Source organism: Rosa chinensis, chromosome 6, assembly GCF_002994745.2.
Source record: "Rosa chinensis cultivar Old Blush chromosome 6, RchiOBHm-V2, whole genome shotgun sequence".
Classification (NCBI taxonomy): Eukaryota; Viridiplantae; Streptophyta; class Magnoliopsida; order Rosales; family Rosaceae; genus Rosa; species Rosa chinensis.
Window position 1 is genome coordinate 5,006,655 of NC_037093.1, and position 19,545 is coordinate 5,026,199.

The 19,545-nt window shown below is 40.2% G+C and overlaps 2 protein-coding genes and 1 long non-coding RNA gene across 9 annotated transcripts; all 3 read left to right on the forward strand.

The window, feature by feature from the left end:
• The first annotated feature begins 2,082 nt into the window (after positions 1-2,082).
• Positions 2,083-8,583, forward strand: LOC112169708 (serine carboxypeptidase-like 10). The gene is made up of 5 exons (XM_024306755.2): positions 2,083-2,260; positions 2,406-2,554; positions 8,022-8,098; positions 8,210-8,335; positions 8,455-8,583. The coding sequence occupies exons 1-5, from the start codon at positions 2,109-2,111 to the stop codon at positions 8,581-8,583; spliced, it is 633 nt and encodes a 210-aa protein (XP_024162523.1). The 5' UTR covers positions 2,083-2,108.
• On the forward strand, positions 2,561-7,083 carry LOC112169709. Of its 5 annotated transcripts, XR_005801761.1 has the most exons (8): positions 2,561-3,087; positions 3,617-3,692; positions 4,164-4,224; positions 4,791-4,974; positions 5,353-5,406; positions 5,750-5,824; positions 6,070-6,291; positions 6,716-7,083. It is a non-coding gene; the product is annotated as an uncharacterized LOC112169709 (long non-coding RNA). The 5 variants fall into 5 exon arrangements; XR_005801760.1 differs by having other exon boundaries at positions 4,791-5,406; XR_002924848.2 differs by lacking the exon at positions 5,750-5,824.
• A 2,111-nt stretch (positions 8,584-10,694) lies between the features above and the next one.
• LOC112172073 lies at positions 10,695-15,398 on the forward strand. 3 transcript variants are annotated; one of them, XM_024309246.2, is made up of 7 exons: positions 10,695-10,856; positions 10,937-11,093; positions 12,086-13,808; positions 13,892-13,975; positions 14,072-14,199; positions 14,282-14,524; positions 14,606-15,398. In XM_024309246.2, the coding sequence occupies exons 3-7, from the start codon at positions 12,104-12,106 to the stop codon at positions 15,278-15,280; spliced, it is 2,835 nt and encodes a 944-aa protein (XP_024165014.1). In that variant the 5' UTR covers positions 10,695-10,856; positions 10,937-11,093; positions 12,086-12,103; the 3' UTR covers positions 15,281-15,398. The 3 variants fall into 3 exon arrangements, with proteins under 3 accessions (XP_024165014.1, XP_024165013.1, XP_024165012.1); XM_024309244.2 differs by having other exon boundaries at positions 10,696-10,856; positions 14,279-14,524; XM_024309245.2 differs by having other exon boundaries at positions 10,695-11,093; positions 14,279-14,524.
• Positions 15,399-19,545: the final 4,147 nt, after the last annotated feature.

Genomic DNA, 19,545 nt, shown 5'->3' on the forward strand with positions numbered 1-19,545 from the left:
GTCAGCCGTACCACGCGGCGGTGCGGCTGACCAATCAAAACTCAACAAGCTTTATCCTTATTTCAAAATTGTCCCTGCTTTTTAAAAGTGAAATACCCAAAATACCCCTTGTCACTAATTCTTCGGCTGCCGTATGCAAGACCTTCACTTGCTATAAGCCTGTAATAAACATGTGTGTACAGAGAGTGAGTGAGTGACTACGAAGTTGCAAAATCATAGGATCCCACTTCGATATAGTGGGTCTAAAGACCACAACCCACACCAGACCCAACAGAAACCAAAACCAGGCCCATATAGGAATAATCTGGGCACTCAGACCACCACTCCTTCTGTGACCACAGACCAACTGCCGCCATACCTAGCCCTGGATTGTAGCAAAGTGAGCAAACCCTGTTCGGGTTACGCCACTGGCGCATGCTGGAAAAGAAGGAAGCAGAAATGCAAGTCCTGAAACAGGACGTCTCTACGTCGAAGCAAGCCCTGAAACAGGACGCCTCCACGTCTGAGAAGCCTCGATCGCTCGGCCGCCGTCCCTCGCCCAAAAAAGGCGACCACGCACCCTAACAACTCGTTGGCACTCCCAACGCCTCAAAGACCATGGAACCTCCTTATCCTCCTCTGCCATAAAAGACCTGCACCGGGATCCTAGATGCGAAGGTTATTGACGAAGAAAGACACCGTCCGTCGATAATCTACTGGAGATCTATTTCCTGGAAAATGCACTTTCCTAGCGACACCGAGTGATCCCGATCGACAAGCTAAGGAGAATCGGGTGCAACAACCTATGGGTTGAAGGGAAGAGAGCCACAAACTCAAGGAGAACGCAGAACAGGCAACACAAGAAAGATTGGCCTCTGTGCAAGCCAAGGAGATCGACGAGCTAAACCTGTGATCTAGGGTTTGCCTCTGTCGGAGAAGTGAAAAACAGTTTGCTCTCATTTTTGAGTCTAGAACTTAGAAGTTTAAAGTAGGAAAAAACATCTCCAACAAACTAGCTAAATTCAATTTTTAGCTTTACATAACTATTTTTAAAGCAAAAATCAACTCCAACAGGCTAGCTATACCCAAGTTAAATTTAGCTTTAGCTAAAATGGCTAGCTATATTTAGCTAGAGAATCTTGCATAGCTAAAACAAAAGTTATATTTCTCTCTCATCTTTTGTCCACATGTCAGTTTATAATTTGATAAAATTTAGTATATTATTTACAAATAGCTACTACTGCTGGAGCGACATTGTTAAATCAATAGCTATATTTCACATCTTTAGCTAAATTTAACTAAAAAGTAATTCCTACTGTTGGAGAAAGAGCTTGATCTTAGTACTAAATGTAAAATCTTCGGTAAGCCCATAGCATATCTGCCTTTACTTGAAATCTTGAATCATGATAAAACTGCTCATGCTATTCACGTGATGGAGGTAATCAAAGTAGCTAATTCTCACAAGTCGGTAAAACTCGAAAAATCAGTTAATTAAACATCATGGAAGGGGCAAGATGAAAATCATGCAAATAAGATTTTGAGAGTTGGTTTGAGTGATTTTGTTTTTGCTCTTATGTTGACATCCTCATCATTTTGACTAACTCTATAGTTGGATACTCTGATTTGTATATCCTTTCCTCAAAAGTCATACAATGTTTTCGAGTATAGAGGGAATATTACTTACTTTGAACCCAAACAATACCAGCGTGCTAATTAAGACACACTACTATGGTAAACCTGTTAATGTTGACAAGTACCAAACTTTTGCCACGCGAGTTATTTAGCTGATATATGTTTTTTTCAGAGATTGTGTCACAATCATGAGCAAAATTCAATTTCAGTATGTAATAGACTGGTAGGTATTAGCCAGAGAAAGCGATTGAAATATATCAAAGATGGCCACAATAATCTGAACTACTGTATATATAATTAAATAGCAAGGATAACAGGTACAACTAAGTCTTCAGCAACAAAAGAAAAAGGACGACTGAATACGTTTACATACCGAGATTTGAGCGAGATCATCACGAGATTTCACCTAATGTTCTACATAATACCTATTTGACCACACGTACAGTCACTTAATAGCAATATAACAAGGCAATCATTGTGTCAGTTGCCATATATAAATGAAGGATTCTGAGATGAGGTACATCATGAACATCACCATGTTGCAACAAGTACTCGTTCTGGTGGTTCTTTTTAACGTTGTTTCATCAACTTCCATCATCAAGACGCTACCAGGCTTCTCCGGTGACCTCCCCTTCAAACTCGAAACTGGGTTGGTATTAATTTCTTCTACTGTCATCGATCTTATACTCTTTATCTAAATAATTATATATATCTTCCTCTGTACTGTGAGTTTGTTAGTACATTTATTCTAACTTGACCAAGGAGATTGATTGGAAGTTTACTTGCATATTTAGGTACGTTGGAGTAGGTGACTTGGATGATGTGCAGCTATTCTATTACTTCATTGAATCTGAGGGTAGTCCTGAGTATGACCCTCTTGTGCTTTGGCTCACTGGTGGTCCTGGTTGTTCTGGGTTTTCTGCTCTTGTCTATGAAAATATAGGTACGTATTTAATTTTAACACAATATACTAATTCTCAACGCACTGTTCATTGGCTTATGAACAGTGCCGGCTTGAGCTGAGCCGGCTATGGCTGAAAAGACGATGTTGTCCCTGCTTCATCTCTTGCCCGACACCTGTTTATCATTTCAAAGCTTTCGTGTCTTTGTTCTTCGCTTCGCACAGAGAGAGTTTGAGACTGAAAGAAGAGGGAGACAGGAAGAAGTTGATGGTTGATTCGAACAGAAATTGAGTGAACTGATCATCCCAAGTATTCTACGATGGGTTCGAATTTGTTTGATTTACTTTTTTGTTGGTCTCTCAATTTTTCCATCATTATACATCACTGTTTTGGGTTTTTCCTGTTCAAGAACCAGTCTAAGTAGTTTTCAATTAACCTGGGTTTGGCTTAACCTTGAGGTGGATCGAGGTGTGTTGAGAAAGGCAGGAGAGCTGCTGTTTCTGGTGTGGCTTCAAACATCCAATTCCAGAGTTATTGTTTATGCTTGGAGACATAGATTGCTTCTACGTTCAAGGTTCCTTAGTTTTCCTCTCTCAATTTTGTCTATTGTAATTGTAAATTGTTCCTATTTAATGTTAAACTCAAGGTTCTAAAAAACGCTTGGCGCTAGTCGGCCGGTGACCCAGGGACTAGCGCCTAGGGGCCTAGGCGGGGACTAGGCGTTTTTTGTTTTTTATTTTTTTAATTATTTTAATGACATATAATAATATAAATAACAATATTTAAAGTCTAAAAATTAATTATAAATATAAAAATAGTCAAAATATAGAATAAATTAGGGTTTACGACCGCCTAGGCTCCGCCTAGAACCGCCTAGTCCCCGCCTAGCACCACCGCCTAGCCCGCCTAGTCCCCGCCTAGCCCGCCTAGTCCCCGCCTAGCCCGCCTAGTCCCCGCCTAGCCCGCCTAGGCGGCCGCCTAGTAGCCCAGCGCCTAAGGGAAACGCCTAGGCCAAAATTGGAGCGGTTCCTTGCCGCCGCCTAGCCGGCCGCCTAGGCCGTTTTTTAGAACATTGGTTAAACTGTGATTGGTTTTGTATACAGGTTTCACATGCTACTGTTGTAAGAATTTGGTCTGCAAGGTCTGAGGAGAAGGAGAAGGTTGAATTTGTAAATCAAGGTAAATGGAAGAGAATACATGTTAAGCAATTTTTGAAATCATGCTCAACTTTAAATTTTTAGAAATTTTTTGATAAGGTTTTTTTTCCTGAGTTCTCTAGAGGATGAATTTCTTTGAAGTTGTAACCTTTGAACTTTTTAGTACAATTTTAAAGCCATAGCCCGAGAGTAGAGTGGAAAATTGATATGAGCTGGTCTGCTGGTGTGAGATTATATGTTGTTGAGGAACTCTTTTTATGCTTGAAAGATGGTATATGAAACAGGGTTTTGGTTAGATTGCTCTATGGGTTTGATTTCTCCATGTCTGACGATATCCCAAATCAATCTTTACCTTTCAAGTATTTTAATTAAATTAAGTGTGGATTTTGTAGAGTTATCTGTATGGGATTTTGTATCTATTCAGAAAAGAATCATAAGCACTTGCTAATCAAAAGAGTTCTCCCCATTGTCTCATATATGTTATGGAGTCCAGGTCATTTTGGGATTGGATCAAGGAATTTTTGGGGGTGAACGTGTGCCTCCAATGCAAGTAGGTAAGGTTGTAAGTTGATTATCTGTTTATTTGTTTATTTTTAATTCTCATTTGCATAAAAAGAAAAAAAAAACAAGTTCTTACCCAACAAATATTGCATGGGGGGGGGGGAAACGGAAGCTTCACATTCCTTCAAATTTATCATATGGGCCAGAACCTGTCGGATACTTTGCAGGTGAAGTTCTAAAATCTGTGAAACTCCATTGGTTCTTTAGTTTTTTGGTCATGGAGCCATGGTATCTTAAACTATTGTCATCTACCAAATTATCTTAAAGTGCGAAGGCCCTAAAAGATGTTCAAAGATACTAATCAGGACAATTAGAACCCTACCATCAACTTTTTCCATCAAAATGTCATTGTTATGAACTTGACTTGATCAACTGATCAAGTTCAATCAATCCTTACGTCGATGTAAACTTGATGGGATCGTAATGATTTATTGGCATGCTTGCTTACAATATAGAACTTTAAAATTTTTCACCAGAGAGTGAGGAGAAAATGAGTTCATGCGCCATCAGTTATCATGATAACTATTGAGACACTGATGTATGTAATTTTCTCTTATAGGTGACTGCAATGTACCTGGAAATGCTATTCTTGACTACTATATTAATTTTGTTGCCATCTATTCGGGAAATAGAGCATTACCTACAAACAAATAGGAAGCCTATCAAGTGCATCTCCTGATTTTCCATACTGTGAGGCTCAAGTTGAAATGGGAATGCAAGTACCGCACATATATCAGATGATGGTTCGATTCTCTATAGGGCTTCACTGAAATTTTTTTAAAAACACATACCCCAGAATGTGTTAGGCTATCTCTATCTAGATTTAGCTCTAGAGTTCATGTGTTGCTTTTAGCTGTAAACCAAAACTCTTACCTTAGTTGGGTGCATAACTGGGTAGTACTGTGGGATCATGCAGAAAAAGCAAAAATATTAATGGTCCTACTTTCCTATATTCTTCTAGGTCCTATGCTTAGGAATGGAATTGATGTATTGGCAATTGCTTTTTTCCTCTCTGTTACTAATGGAATTGTTGGTTTCTGTTTTTTTTTTTTTTTACTTGAATCTTATTTGATTATATTGTTGATAGGTGGGATCTGATTTTTGTATAGTTTGTGCTTTAGGTTTTTGGCTTGATTTGATGTACGTGAATTTGGAGATTTTTAGCACTTCTAAAGGTAACTACTGTTCTCATTCTGTTGTTGTTTTAGACTTTTGGGTTTTGTTTTGTTTTTGTTTTTTTTTTTTTTGGGATTATTGAGTGCTTGAATTTGCAACCAAAAAAAGGAAAAAGAACAGGGTTTATAAATAGTTCCTTCACTGTTTCTTTAGTGGTGGTGATTTTGGGCGAGTAGGCTTTTGGGTGTAGAAAGAATTTGACTTTTTTGTCTCAATTTTCTGGGTTTCACTTTTGGTTCATGACATCTTAAATGTGCACTGCGAAATACTTCTGCACATGTTTTGCAATGTAGTTTGTGATTGAACTGAATTAATTTGTATACCGATGGACTTGATTGCAAGATATTCATGGAAATGATGTAAACCTAAGTGAGCACTGTGGCAAGTTCTTCTGATTGTGAATGTTGCTTCAAAATGGTAATTAACTTGCTCTGTTGTGTGGATGAGTTTCTGGATATTTTTCTCTCTTCTTCCATGTAAATCGTTATCGGTTTCATGTTTGTTTCAATTAAGTGCTACAAATTCGAGTTAATTGGATACAGGTGTGGAAATCTATGACACAAATCGTGCGTCTCAAAACACTTACAGATCTGTTTCCCTGGGTGTTTAGTGTCTCTAATTCTGATATGTGGGATCTGATTTTTGTATAGTTTGTGCTTTAGGTTTTTGGCCTGATTTGATGTGAATTTGGAGGTTCTGCATATGGAAGAAGTTGACAAAATAAAGAAAAGAGTTCGGGTTTGGTTGCTCTGAACTGTATGGAGCTTTGACATTTCACTTGGTTTTTGAAGAAAGTCCAGCAACTACAGTTGAGGGTTTAGGGTATGTGAAAGTTTAGAAAGCATGTACTACAGTTCTTGCGTAATACCCAGCTCCCAGAAAAGGTAAGACCTTTCCTCTCCACACTTATTGAGCTTAGTTGGCTTTCAAAATGCTTTGTCATGTTCATGAAGCATGTATGTTAAACTATACCACATAAGCAGCAAGAAAAGGGTCACAGCTAGAATCTTGAAAATGATGGATTAGTTCATGAGTGTCTGACTGTTTGTTGAAGTTTTCTGCTGCAATTTCCATAGCAGCTTCTGTTCTTTGCCGGGAATTAACATCAATGATTGCTCCAATGTTGGTGACATTTTTTTCATCTTCAGCTTTAGCTGCATAGGAGAGAAAGCCTTTGGACTCTTTATTAGCTGTAGAATGAGAAAACATGACTGCTTTTTGATTGTGTAGCGCAGATACAGAAACTTTACAAACATTACTTGCATATGTATGATTACTGTTTTTTTTTTTTTGGCAAACATATTCCAGGATAAACAGTGGAATTTTATGCTTGAATTTGGTCTTCCATGAAAGATTGAAAGATTGAAATTGCTAACATGGTTGCAGAAGTCGTAGAGACGAAAGTACCTAGGGAGATCATATCAAAGTACTTGGTCTGTTACGAATTTAGGAGAACAGCCCCCATTATTGAGCATTCCCTAACCCGCAGGAACGCGCGGGCTCAAATTCTAGTGTTCTACCATGTGATAAACATTTCCAAAGGATATAATATAGAGAATTATTAGTCTGAGAGTTTTTTTTTCTCTTATAGTCAGAATATTCACGTTTTTTTATTATGAAAAGAAACAAAATATAAATTCATTGTTTAACACAATTATTCATACTTGAAGTATATATACAAGAGCTGTACATTTCACTAAATATGTAATTGAAGTGTATAATTGTTCATAATTTCATATAGTATGAATTTCCTTTTAGTGTCGATCTTATGCTTATGTCTAAAACTACGTTGTTTTAAATTTCTATTTAAATTTTAAATATTAATGTTGTAATCTCAAAAAAATGAACTCTTAAAACTTAAAATGACCCCTTTACAAGATACAAGCACAAAACCCAATACTATAAGTCAAGGAAGGATTCAATTGAAAAGTTCATAGATGAATGTGTTATTATGCCACAATAACACTTACAAAGGTCCAATAACGGGAAATGATATAATGGAAGACCGGCAATAAAGGTAAAAAAGAAAAATATAATAATGTTAGTGACAGAATAGAAAATACAAAATGGATGCGTGTGTTGGTGGAATGGTAAGACGATGACTTCCTATTTGAGAGGTCATGTGTTCGCACCCCCATCAGGGGTGAAATAATGAAAAAATAGCTAGAGCTCTCAACTTTAAGTCGTTAAGATTTAACCCATGATACATCTCCAAATGTCAATTTTGACACAGGCACAATATCTTGGCATATTAGTTGTAGTGCAAAATTAAAAAAAAGATAATTTCCACCAAAATTGTCAAATTCAAACTCGACAAATTTTTAACATCCCTACCAGAAATGGTCTTATATGCAGCCCTTTTCCCTTGATTCATATATCTCAGTTTGACCCAACATTACCTCTATGTATCACAATTCGAGAAGTCATTATGGCCCCAAGTTAAATGGTACGGTACCCTTGCATTCTTTTTACATTTCCTCATTGCCTTGAAATCCCTAAAGCCCAAGTACCCTGTTTCTTTTGTATCACTTTCAGACCGATAAATTACCCTCAATGGATTACCATTGTTTTCTTCAACAATCAACCTATTGATGTGTGCTGAACACTATTGCAGGTCCACTATCATTTGACCCTGCAAATTCCATTGGCAACAAGCCACAGTTGAAGTTGAACCCATACTCATGGACAAAGGTGCAGACTTTCTATTGCCCTCCAACTGTGTGTGTTATTGTCTGTGATAAAAATATAGTCTTTATGAACTCGGAACTTAACATTCAGAACTCAACAACCGAAAACTTTCAGGTCGCCAACATTATATTCTTAGATGCACCTGTGGGCACTGGTTACTCATATGCAAAAACTTGGGAAGGATACAGCAATATGAGTGACACATTATCAGCTGCAGAGACTTATGAATTTCTCAGAAAGGTGAGTTATTGCATTCCCATATTTCTAGTGATTTAAAATGGCTTCAAGAAATTTCGTGATTGAATGGTGGTTGTTCTTGCTTCTTAGCTACATTTTTATGTTTCAATGTTGTGGTGCAGTGGCTTATGGATCACCCCAAGTTCCTTGAAAATGCACTCTATGTTGCCGGAGATTCTTATTCGGGCATTGTTCTTCCTATTATTGTTCAGGAAATATCTGATGGTAATACTCTTACATTTACCCTTTAATTAGTGTTGCCTCTGAAAATCACCTCGGCCTATACAGCCGAGGGATCAAGGAACAAATGTCCTTCTTGATGAATAGATGCGGAGCGTGCCAGCACACGGCCAGAAGGCCAAGTGTGCAACTGTAGGTGTAGTGGATGTAGATCTGACTTATCAAGCAATCGTTAGCCGAGGAAGGAACTTATTCTCGGCTGCGGTTCGATGCCTCTAGATTAAGGACTTGATGGCTGAAGGTCGGGTGAGTTAGGTGTGGTTGTGGGAGTATGAGTAAATATAAGATTAATAGATACTATGAATAACACGATTAAACAAGTAAAGCATAAAGACAATAAGGAGCAAATAAAAGATAATAGCAACGAAACTGAAAACTAGAATGGCTGCAAATTATTAACTGTTGTTTGAAGGAAAACAAAGAGAACAATTCAAAATCGATACTAGGCTACAAGAAAGATAAAGTAACTGAGATTGTAACTAGCAGAGCAAATAAACTAAAGTAACAGACGGAAATTCTACCTAAGCAAAAGGTAAAACGAAATAAGAAAAGCTTGATGGCTTGAGTTTCTGGAGTTGTGTGTTTTTGTCTTCCGTCGATGCTTCTATTTATATCGGCTGCTTTATGACTTGAACTGATCTCTTGACTCTTTGAAGTTGAGTGGAATTCGGCCTCTTCTTGCCTCAGTGACTCTATCTTGATTCGGCTTCAATACTTATCGTCGGCTGACTTGACGCTGGACTCTATCCGGATTGGCTTTGATGGACGTCATCAACGGCTGCAATTAATCTTGAAGTAGGCTATCTTGGATTGAATTCTCCTTACCGGCTGACATGAATTTCAAGCCGACTGAAATACTACTTGATCAAATTTCATCTTTATCGCTTATTGGCCTCTCTGACAATCGGCCATTATCCTTCTAAGTTGAGTTCGGATTGGAAACCAATTAGAGTATTGGCCAATGGGCTTTTAGACAATAAACCAATGACTACGGGCCGGCCGATAACCAAAGGCCAAACTTTCGAAACCCTCTATCGGCCTATTTTTTATGTGACTTGTCTTAGATCAGATGAATTGTCCAATTATTCATCGGCCAACATTTCTGGCAATCGGCCCAATTTACTTGTAGAGCGGCTCATTGTAATTAGAAATCACTCAATAACTATATGCACATTAGCTACGTCCGAGTGGCCATGCAAATGTGGGTACAAACATTGCCCCCCAAGTTTCTTAAGCATCGGCGAATGTCGCCAAGTGGTTGAGAAATTTGAGTCAACTTGGCCCCCTAATCAACTTCGAAAAAATTTGAGAAACTGAAATTCGAGTAGGTAAGTGAGTTGTTCGTTAGTAAGCCAAACCAAGTTAATGGTGTGGACAACAAGGAAATATAGCGTTTGGTGGCCAACAATTTAATAGATACATGGAAGCCAATGACTATTAGTTTTCAAATCAGCCAACAGAAGAGCGAATAAGCATATCTGCTAACGAAGGTCAACAATTAATTTACTTGAGTGTGGCCGATTGATAGAACTAGAGTTGGCCGACGCGTGAGAATGGCTCATGGAAGCCAACAAGTGAAAAATGCGAAGTATTAGCCAACAAACGAAAAATTTCGCAAGGAATCCCATTTGCAGCTCATGTTGGCCAACACATGAAAAAGTTCAAGTTGGCCAACAAGTAAGCCATCAAGGGAGTCAATTTGTTGCTCTTGTCGGCCAACCCATGGAAAACCTTAAGTTGGCCATTAAATTCAAGTGAGGGAGAGAGCCTCAAATTTTAAGTTGGCCAAAGGCATGAGGAAATTCAAGTCAGCCAACACAAAAGAAAATTTTAAGTTGGCCAACAAAGAAAGAGGGTTAGCCAACACAAGAAAATTTCAAGTTGGCCAACAAAGAAAGAGGGTTAGCCAACACAAAAGAAAATTTCAAATTGGCTAACGTAGAGACAAAAGCTTGGCAGCCAATTGAAAGAATAGGTAGCCAACACAAGGAAAAATTGGCAGCCAATTACTCCACTTGTCTTTCTTTCGGGTTGGCTGTGCACCCATTTTTCTACGGGTCGACCCATCTATGATTTTCACTTTTCTTTTATTTATCCATTCTCATCTCTTCACGACCACATACGAGACTCTTCTTCCCTATTTTTGGAAAACATATGAACAAAGCTTTATACTGGGGCTCATCAAGTGCACACCTCCCATCCTCAAAATCCCTCAAAATCCTTCACAAAATGAGCTGGGCATGGACTGAGTAAGAGGTAAAATGGGCTATCATCAACACAAAAGGTACGATTCTGAATTTGGTACTTGACATTCAAACCCAGAAAACCCAGATCTGATGAATCTATTGAGTATCTTCTATGTAGACTTCAAATCATGTATGGTGTAATCAGCTCCTCCATTGTTCTAAAGTTGAAATCATGGCTGGGCATCTCCTAATTTTGAGCAAATCCCCTCTATTAGAGCTGTTTGGAAGCTGGGTACCCTTTGACTTCCCACTGTGCAAGGTCCAACAAACTGCAGGTATGATACTGGTATTCTTTGTTGAATTGTAAACCCAGATTTGAAGATGAACGGAGCTTTCACTTATGACCAGAAGCCATTTTCTTATGATCTAATTATATTCCGTATACTCTTGCTCTCTATTCGAATTCCCAGGCATATAAAGCATATGCCAATGAACTAGTGCATGACTGCAATTATATGAAGTCACCAAGTACTTCTCGAAAGTCCCCAAATTTGGTCTGATGTACCATGGCTGCAATTATATGGGAATTGTTTTCATTGTTTTCTCGCAAGATCAATAATTGCAGCACTATATCAATTGTTTCAACTAACCAACTTTATCTTTCATTACTTAATTCATAATTATATGACCAGATGAAGTTGGGTGGCACCAAGGAAAGTGAAGTAGGCCATTAATGCCCACCAGGGAACCTTTTTGACCAACCCTTTTTTTTATAAAAAAATTCAATGAGCAATTCATGGCCGTGAATCCTGAGCTTGCAATTGAGGCTTTGATGCCCAGTCAAACCCCAACATTAGTTACTAATGAACAACAATTATATGAGCTATTTGTTGCAACATTAGTTAGCAAACGGCCCCCCCATATGCAATTAATATATGCTGCATTGTAATCAATTGTCCCAGCTTTATTTTGATGCAATAGCTGTCAATTAATTACAATTGTAATTATAAAATGTGCAGCAATTATGTGAGGCCCCTCCCATATGCAATTAATGTATGCTGCATATTGTCAAGTTCCCAGTTCTTTTTTTTTAAATTTTTTTTTTTTTTTTTTTTTTTTTTTTTTTTATGTGCAATTGGCCATATATATATATATATATATATATATATATATATATTTATATCCAGAGTGTCTTGGCTCATATGCATGTAATATGCTTTTGCCCCCCCAAGTTTCGTGGTTTTCGGCGAATAGCACCGAATAACTAGAAACTTGGTGTACTTTGAGAAACATGGTGTGCTAACCAATTATGCTCTATATCATGTAGGACTTGGTTGTCCAAGCAATGGCTTCGAAAGGGACCGGAGAAGACAATTATGAAGGCAAGCAAAAAAGTATTACCAAACGCTCATTTGCATTGGCGGAAGCACTAAGTCAAGCCACTGAAAAGAATGCCTCGGACTTCATGAATAGAATAACACAACGAGTCCCGAATGAAGGTGGGGTACGTCAACTTGGCCCAAGTTTCCAGAGTGATATACCGGCTGATGTGGAAAAAATTTTGAGCCAGCATGAAGTGGATGATTCTAGCTATTTCAGTGAAGGAAAAGCATGGGGAGCATGGGGAACAAAACCAGGAAAATGGCCTGGTGAAACGGCCAACTGGATTCCGTGGGTAGAACGAGTCGAGAAGCGATTTGGGGAAATATGGAAACGACTTGGGATCTATGACGCCATCAAGCTGTCCACCATTACTATTCCTTGTGACCGCTCCTTGCTGGCTGCCGCTATGTGTTTTTGGAGTTCTCAAACAAACTCTCTGGAGCTTCAGTTTGGTGCACTTAGTCCGACCTTGATTGATATAGCGGCCATTATAGGCCTGCCGCCACATGGGCAAGTGGTGGACATTGTATTTGCAGAAGGAAAGTTTGACATTGATCTTGGTGGTGAGCTAAGAGATCGAAGTAAGGGCAGACCAGCCGTTGCCAATTATAATACATGGATTGAGGTGTTTAACAGCGGCTTGGGAAATAAGTCACTTGATAGTATTGGCAGTCCAGAAGAGAAAGAGGAAAACCAGCAGGAGACAATGGAAGTAACTCATGTAGAGCATGCTGCGTTTCTTGCCTTTTGGATATGTAAGTACTTAGTGTGCACAACTTCTAAAAAAGTGAATGTGGAGTACTACAAGTTGGCTGAAGTATTAGCAAGTAAAGAAGTACAAGAGAGCGATCAACCATTAGCTCTTGGTCCATTTGTGCTTGCCCACTTATACAGATGTCTTCACCATTGTGTGACCGAAGGACTGAACCCAAATTGGTCTGGGCCATTGTGGATTTTTCAGTTGTGGCTGCACACTTACTTTCCCACTTTCAGACAGCCGGGTTTAGCATTGGCCGTTGACACTACTCTTGGACAACAATTGGCTCCTCTTGATTTACTTCCTCATTCGGCAGAAGAGTGTTTTGAGGTGTTGTTCAAGTGTCCAGAGTTTTCTGCAGAACAGTTTGCCGTTTGTTTCAGTAGGAAGTATCCACCTTACCTTGCAATGGATATCAGCCAGCACGCCTCAGAAAGTGAGACGAGATGGGAGACTGCGTGTTCAGCTTGGAAGAGTGCAATAGGTATGAGGGATCTCTTCTGGGGTGCCTTGTCTGGTAAAACACTCAAGTGTGGAGTGGAGTTATATTCACCATCCTATGTCAGTCGTCAGTTGGGATATTATCAAGCTATACCGGCTCCGGTGCCAGAATCGTCAAACCGATATAGTTCATTGCGAGCCGTTTTCTCCAATAAGGACGACATTGAGCAGAATAACAAGGCGTTTGTGTACAACATGAGCTTTCCCATGAAGACAAGAGTAGCAACTAGCAAGAGTTCCTCTCAGTTCAGAGAGTGGTGGGCGAAACGAGTAGGTAGCCGCTTTAAAGATGGGTTGGTGTCGGCTAGGCGATCGGCTTTTGCAGGAAATCCATGGGCACAAGAGAAGTCGAAAGCTGTAAGGCGTGGTAAAATAACAAGCAAAGTTGCTAGAGCATTTCCAACTATAAGTAAGTTGTTGCCCCCCCAAGTGTACTTTCATTTATGCACATGTTGTTAGTTTGTTCATTAACTTGGGGTTTGTTGATTGTAGGTGGCCAAGAGCCTTTGAAGAAGTGTGCTAAAGGGAGCACAAAGAGAAAGGTCATCCATAGTGCGGCCACTGAGGCGGCCAAAGGTAGGCCGAAATCAATTTGAATTCCAGTCGGCCATTATGTAAGGAATCATGGCCGATGGCTAATGGCATTTCTGTTTTGTCTCCTTTGAATAACAGATGGTGCTACCATGTCTTCAGCGTCTCAATCTCCTCCAGTGAAACAATCGGCAAAACAAGACGAGCAATCTTCTGAGAGTGAAGAACAATTGTGCGTGGCCAAACGAAGTTGCCTAGAGACATTCAAGGTATGACACAACAGCAGAGAGAATAATTGGCTATTGGCTTGAGCATAAATATGACATACTTTATATGATGAATTTGCAAAAGGCCAACGTCCAAAATGCCATTCCTAGTGAAACAGAGGAATCCGTGGAACTAACCATTGATAAAAATGGCCACCCGAGTAGTGACGAACCCGTGGGGGAGATAATTTCTCTTGAAAGAATGGCTGAAAGCGAAGTTGTGACAATGAATATGGAAGAGACACTTGTGCTCACCCAAACTTCAACGCAAGCCAGTATTCTCTCCTCGTCGCTTAGTGAGCAACACCTGGTGTTGGCTAATGAACTAGTAAGTATGCACCAAACATGTTTTGTGATTACTTCCCTTCTATTATGCTAAAGAACTGATTGTTAGTGGTTGACATTGTAGGAAGGTAATCAAGGGTTTGAAGCCGAACTTCAGGCTTTCATGAGGGCATTTTCGGCCGATGCTCTAATCCAACCAGAATGCTGCTCGGCCATTTCGCAGTTACCAACCGTGAAATTGACATCAAGGGAGGAAGTTGATGGGGCTCTGAAGGTGGTAAAGGAAACTTTAGCGCAGCCATTAAAAGAATTTGTGGAAACAGGCCAACTATCAAAAGTGAAAGTGGCCATGGATTTGTTACTTGGAGCCAAATACTTTGCCCCTCCCAAGGTAGCTCTCATTGGTGAGAAGCTAGAAGTGTTGACCCAACAAATATCCCGTGTAGCTGGTTCATACCAAGAAATAGAAAAAAGGAGACAACAAATCTTGGCTTGTGAGCAAATGAAGAAAGCCTTGGTTCCCGAGTTTGGGTGGTGTATGGAACAAAAACGGGTTGTGGAGTCTCTTGAAGGCAAGATAAATGAGTTGGAAAGACAATTGGTGTCCTTGAAACAAGAGAGACAAGAAGTGGGGGAAAAGCTCCTTCAAAGGAGTAAGCAGTGTTTCCAAAGCCAAGGACAACTGAAAAAAATAGAGGCCGAATTGAAAAATTCCGAGCCTAGGTGTATGCAACTTGAGAGTGACCTTCAGGATACTAGTTGTACCTTGGGAGCTCTTAAAGCTTTATTAGCCGAGTAATGATGATTGATGTATGTGGCTTTTTTGTCGGCCATTGGCCGGTTTTTGTAAACATTTGAAAGTTATGGGCCGATGAAAAACTTAATTAATTATTTGCTTGCCGGTAGATTATCATAAACATCGTTGGGTCATGGATAGATAATATCTTGTAGTAGTAAATACAAGTGAAGTATAATGGTCAAGCAAACAAACTGGAAATCTGATAAAAATAATCTTTTCGGCTTAATTGCATTGGCCAGAATCAAGATGGCCTAAACATATATACAGTATAAACTAGTGGCCATCTTTTGGTTACACCATTATTCAGCAGCTCGCGCTTCCCACATTGTGGGATAATATTTCTTTAGGTATTGGCCATTAATGGGCATTGCGTGTCGTTCGCCATCTTTATCTCTCAATTGATATGCTCCTTTTCCAAGAACTTTGTCAATAATAAACGGACCCTCCCAATTTGGTGACCATTTTCCAAATCTGGGATCCTTTGTGCCGATGGGTAACACTGCTTTCCAAACCAACTCGCCTTCGCCAAAACTCTTGTATTTGGTCTTTTTATTGTAAGCACGAGCGACAACCTTCTTTTGAGCTTGAAGCCGATCATATGCATCTAACCGCGCCTGGTCAAGATCCTCTAGTTCTTGCAACATTGCCTGACTATATTCATCAGCTGTTAAATTATTTTGCATTGCGACTCTCAATGATCTGACTGTCATTTCCATTGGTAAAATTGCATCATGTCCATAAGTCAGAGCAAAGGGAGTTGTCCCTGTAGCCGAGCGTTTGGAGGTCCGATAAGCCCATAAAGTTTCTGATAGAAGATTGTGCCAATCACGCGGATTTTCCTGAATCATCTTTTCCACAATTTGGATGAGGACCTTGTTGGTAGCCTCAGCCTGTCCATTAGCTTGAGCATAATAGGGTGTTGACTGCTGCATTGTAATCTTATACTCGGCCATTCGTTCAATGACGGCTTCTGCTATGAACACCGATCCTCGATCAGTCGTTATAGTTTCTGGGATGCCGAAGCGATGAATGATTTGCTGTTCAATGAATCTGATCACTTCGGCACTACTTATGGAGGTGAATGGAACGGCTTCAACCCATTTTGTAAAGTAGTCTGTGGCTACCAGTATCCATCTGTGCTGTTTGGAAGATGGGGGAGAGATTTAGCCAATTATGTCCATTGCCCAGCCCCGAAAAGGCCATGGCTTCACTATTGGATTCATGGGGAAAGCAGGAACTCTCTGAATGGACCCGTGAAGTTGGCAAGGAGCACAACCTCGAGCATACTCAATACAGTTTTTAAGAATAGTTGGCCAGTAGTAGCCATGTCTCCTAATTAACCATCTCATTTTTATCCCAGCCTGGTGTGCTCCGCAAATACCCTCATGAACTTCAGCCATTACTAACTGGGCTTCTTCTGAGCCGAGGCAACGAAGAAGAAGGTCATCATCAGGATTTTTCCTTAGCAGTTCACCATTTTTAATTGTGAACTTGCTAGACAACATTCTAATTTTTCGGCTCCCACCGCCATCAGTTTTCATCAAAAGGTGTTGGATTATGTGAAATCTCCAATCACCAAGTGGCACGTCTAACTCAAAGACATCGGCTGGCATACCTCTCTCGGCCAAAGATGGCAACGATTTTCTTTCAATTATGATGATTTTGTTAGTTTGGCCTACTGGAATGCTGACGCCGGAAGCAATTTGAGCCATTTCATTCGCTTCACGATTGAGTTCTCGCGGAAGATGGTGAAATTCCACATCATGAAAACAACTAAGCAGTTGTTGTGCGGCGGCATAATAAGTGGCCAATGAGAGATTTGAACATCTAAAAACCTGGAGCATTTGATTGATGACTAATAGGGAGTCCCCAAACACCTTAACTCTTGTTGCTCCAAGTTCCTCTAATACTTCCAGGCCAATTATTAAGGCTTCATATTCAGCCTGGTTGTTTGTGCAGTTAAAGTCCAGTTTGAAGGCATATTGATGCTTTTGGCCGGTTGGAGATTCAATCACTATTCCTGCCCCGGCGGAGTCACTAGTGCTTGAGCCATCAAAATATAGTAGCCAAGGCTCGTGGTACATCTGGCCGACTTGTGCAGTATCTATTTCAACGTTCTCCATATCTTCAATTTCAACAGAAGGGTGGTCAGCAAGAAATTGAGCCAATGCCTGGCCTTTGACTGACTTCTGGGCCACGTATTTGAAAGTAAATTCAGAAAGCGCCATTGTCCATTTTCCAATTCGGCCTTTGATGATCGGCCGAGTCAACATATATTTAATTAAATCCGTTTGTGAAATTATATGAACGACTGATGGTAACATATAATGTCGTAATTTAATCGCCGAAAAGTAGAGCACGAGGCATAGTTTTTCAATCGGCGAATATCTTATCTCAACTGGTGTGAGGATCCTGCTCAAATAATGGATGGCTTGCTCTTTTCCTTGATCATTGTCTTGAGCCAACATGCTCCCAATCGATTCAGCTGTGGCCGCTATGTAGAGCTTCAACGGCTTTCCTTTCTGTGGAGGTACTAACACTGGGGGTTGTGTTAAATACTTCTTGAGTTCGTCAAAAGCTTGTTGGTGCTCTGGCTCCCACTTGTATTCATCTCCAATTTTCAACTTAAGTAGAGAAGAGAAAGGCCGTAGTTTACCAGCCAAATTAGAGATGAATCGTCTAAGAAAATTAACCTGACCAAGGAATGATTGTAGCTGTTTTTTGTTAGAAGGAGCGGGTGCGTCGATAATGGCTTTAGCTTTATTTTTGTCGACTTCAATTCCTCGTTGGTGGATGAGAAAACCAAGAAAATTCCCCGCTGATACTCCGAAAACACACTTTTTAGGGTTCATTTTAAGTTTATGTTTTCGCATACGTTGGAATGTTTGTTCAAGATCGGCTAGATGTCCTGATCGGGTTTTGGATTTAACAACCACGTCATCTATGTACACCTCTACGGTTTTGCCAATTAAATCGTGAAAAATGGCATTCATGGCCCTCTGGTAAGTTGCTCCGGCATTCTTTAAGCCGAAAGGCATCACTACCCATTCAAAGGTTCCAACAAAGCCTGGGCACCTGAAGGCGGTTTTATGGACATCCTCTTCGGCTACAAAAATTTGATTATAGCCGGCGTGACCATCCATGAAAGATAATATTTCATGTTTGGCCGCTCCATCAATTAAGAGATCGGCCATTGGCATAGGATACTCATCTTTTGGAGTTGCTAAATTTAAGTTTCTGAAGTCAACGCATACTCTCATCTTGCCATTTTTCTTTCTTACAGGTACAGCGTTGGAAACCCATTCCACATATCTAGCAGGTCTAATAAATTTAGCATGTAGTAATCGTTCAATTTCCTCTTTCATTTCAATTTGTACCTCGGCGGAACATCGCCGAGGAGCTTGTTTGTAAGGTTTACAATCATCTCTAAGAGGTAATACATGTTCTACTAAGCTTCTATCGAGCCCGGGCATTTCATGGTACTCCCATGCAAAACAATCCTTATATTCTCGTAATAAAGCCTCCATCGCTGCTCGCAGTTCTGGATCGAGAAGTCTACTGATACAGATCAGCCGAGGGTTATCTTCATCTCCCAAGTTGATTTGGTCTACAGGATCTTGAGTTTCGGCTTCAGTATCTTCTAATTCGGCCGGGGCTGGGCCGATATCTTCCAACTGCAGTTCTTCTTCCTGTTGTTCTGTAATATATTCCATTAAGTTGATGGCCGAGTTAGACTTGGTAGTCCTGTCGGCCCAATAGGCCAGCAAACGTCCTAAAACAGATCGGACTGCGGCCTTTCTTTCTAGAGACCTTGGGTCTCTAGACATTGATATTGTCCTTGAAGAGGTCAACCAAGGTTGGACGCTCTGCATCTTGCAAAACATCCTCACTCCCTAGGTTGACAATTTTCTGGGCCGTAACTTGAGTAGGTCGGCCCTTGCTATCTCGTCCACTGAAAATGAAATAACCAATATCGTCTTCATAAAACCTTGCTTCTACTACATTGGTGGATGCTTGAAATGGGTTATTGTCTGCTGGAATGACCTCAATTTTGTCGCCATGCCAGAAGATCAAAACTTGATGCAGGGAAGAAGGTACACACATGTTCTGGTGAATCCAATCGCGGCCAAGCAATGCATTGTAATGAGCAGATGAATCGACCACGAAGAAAGCCGTCATGTTTGTCTTTTCTCCCACTGTGACATCGAGGGGGAGGATACCTCTTGGCCTACTCTTACCTCCAGAGAAGTTGCTCACTGTAATGT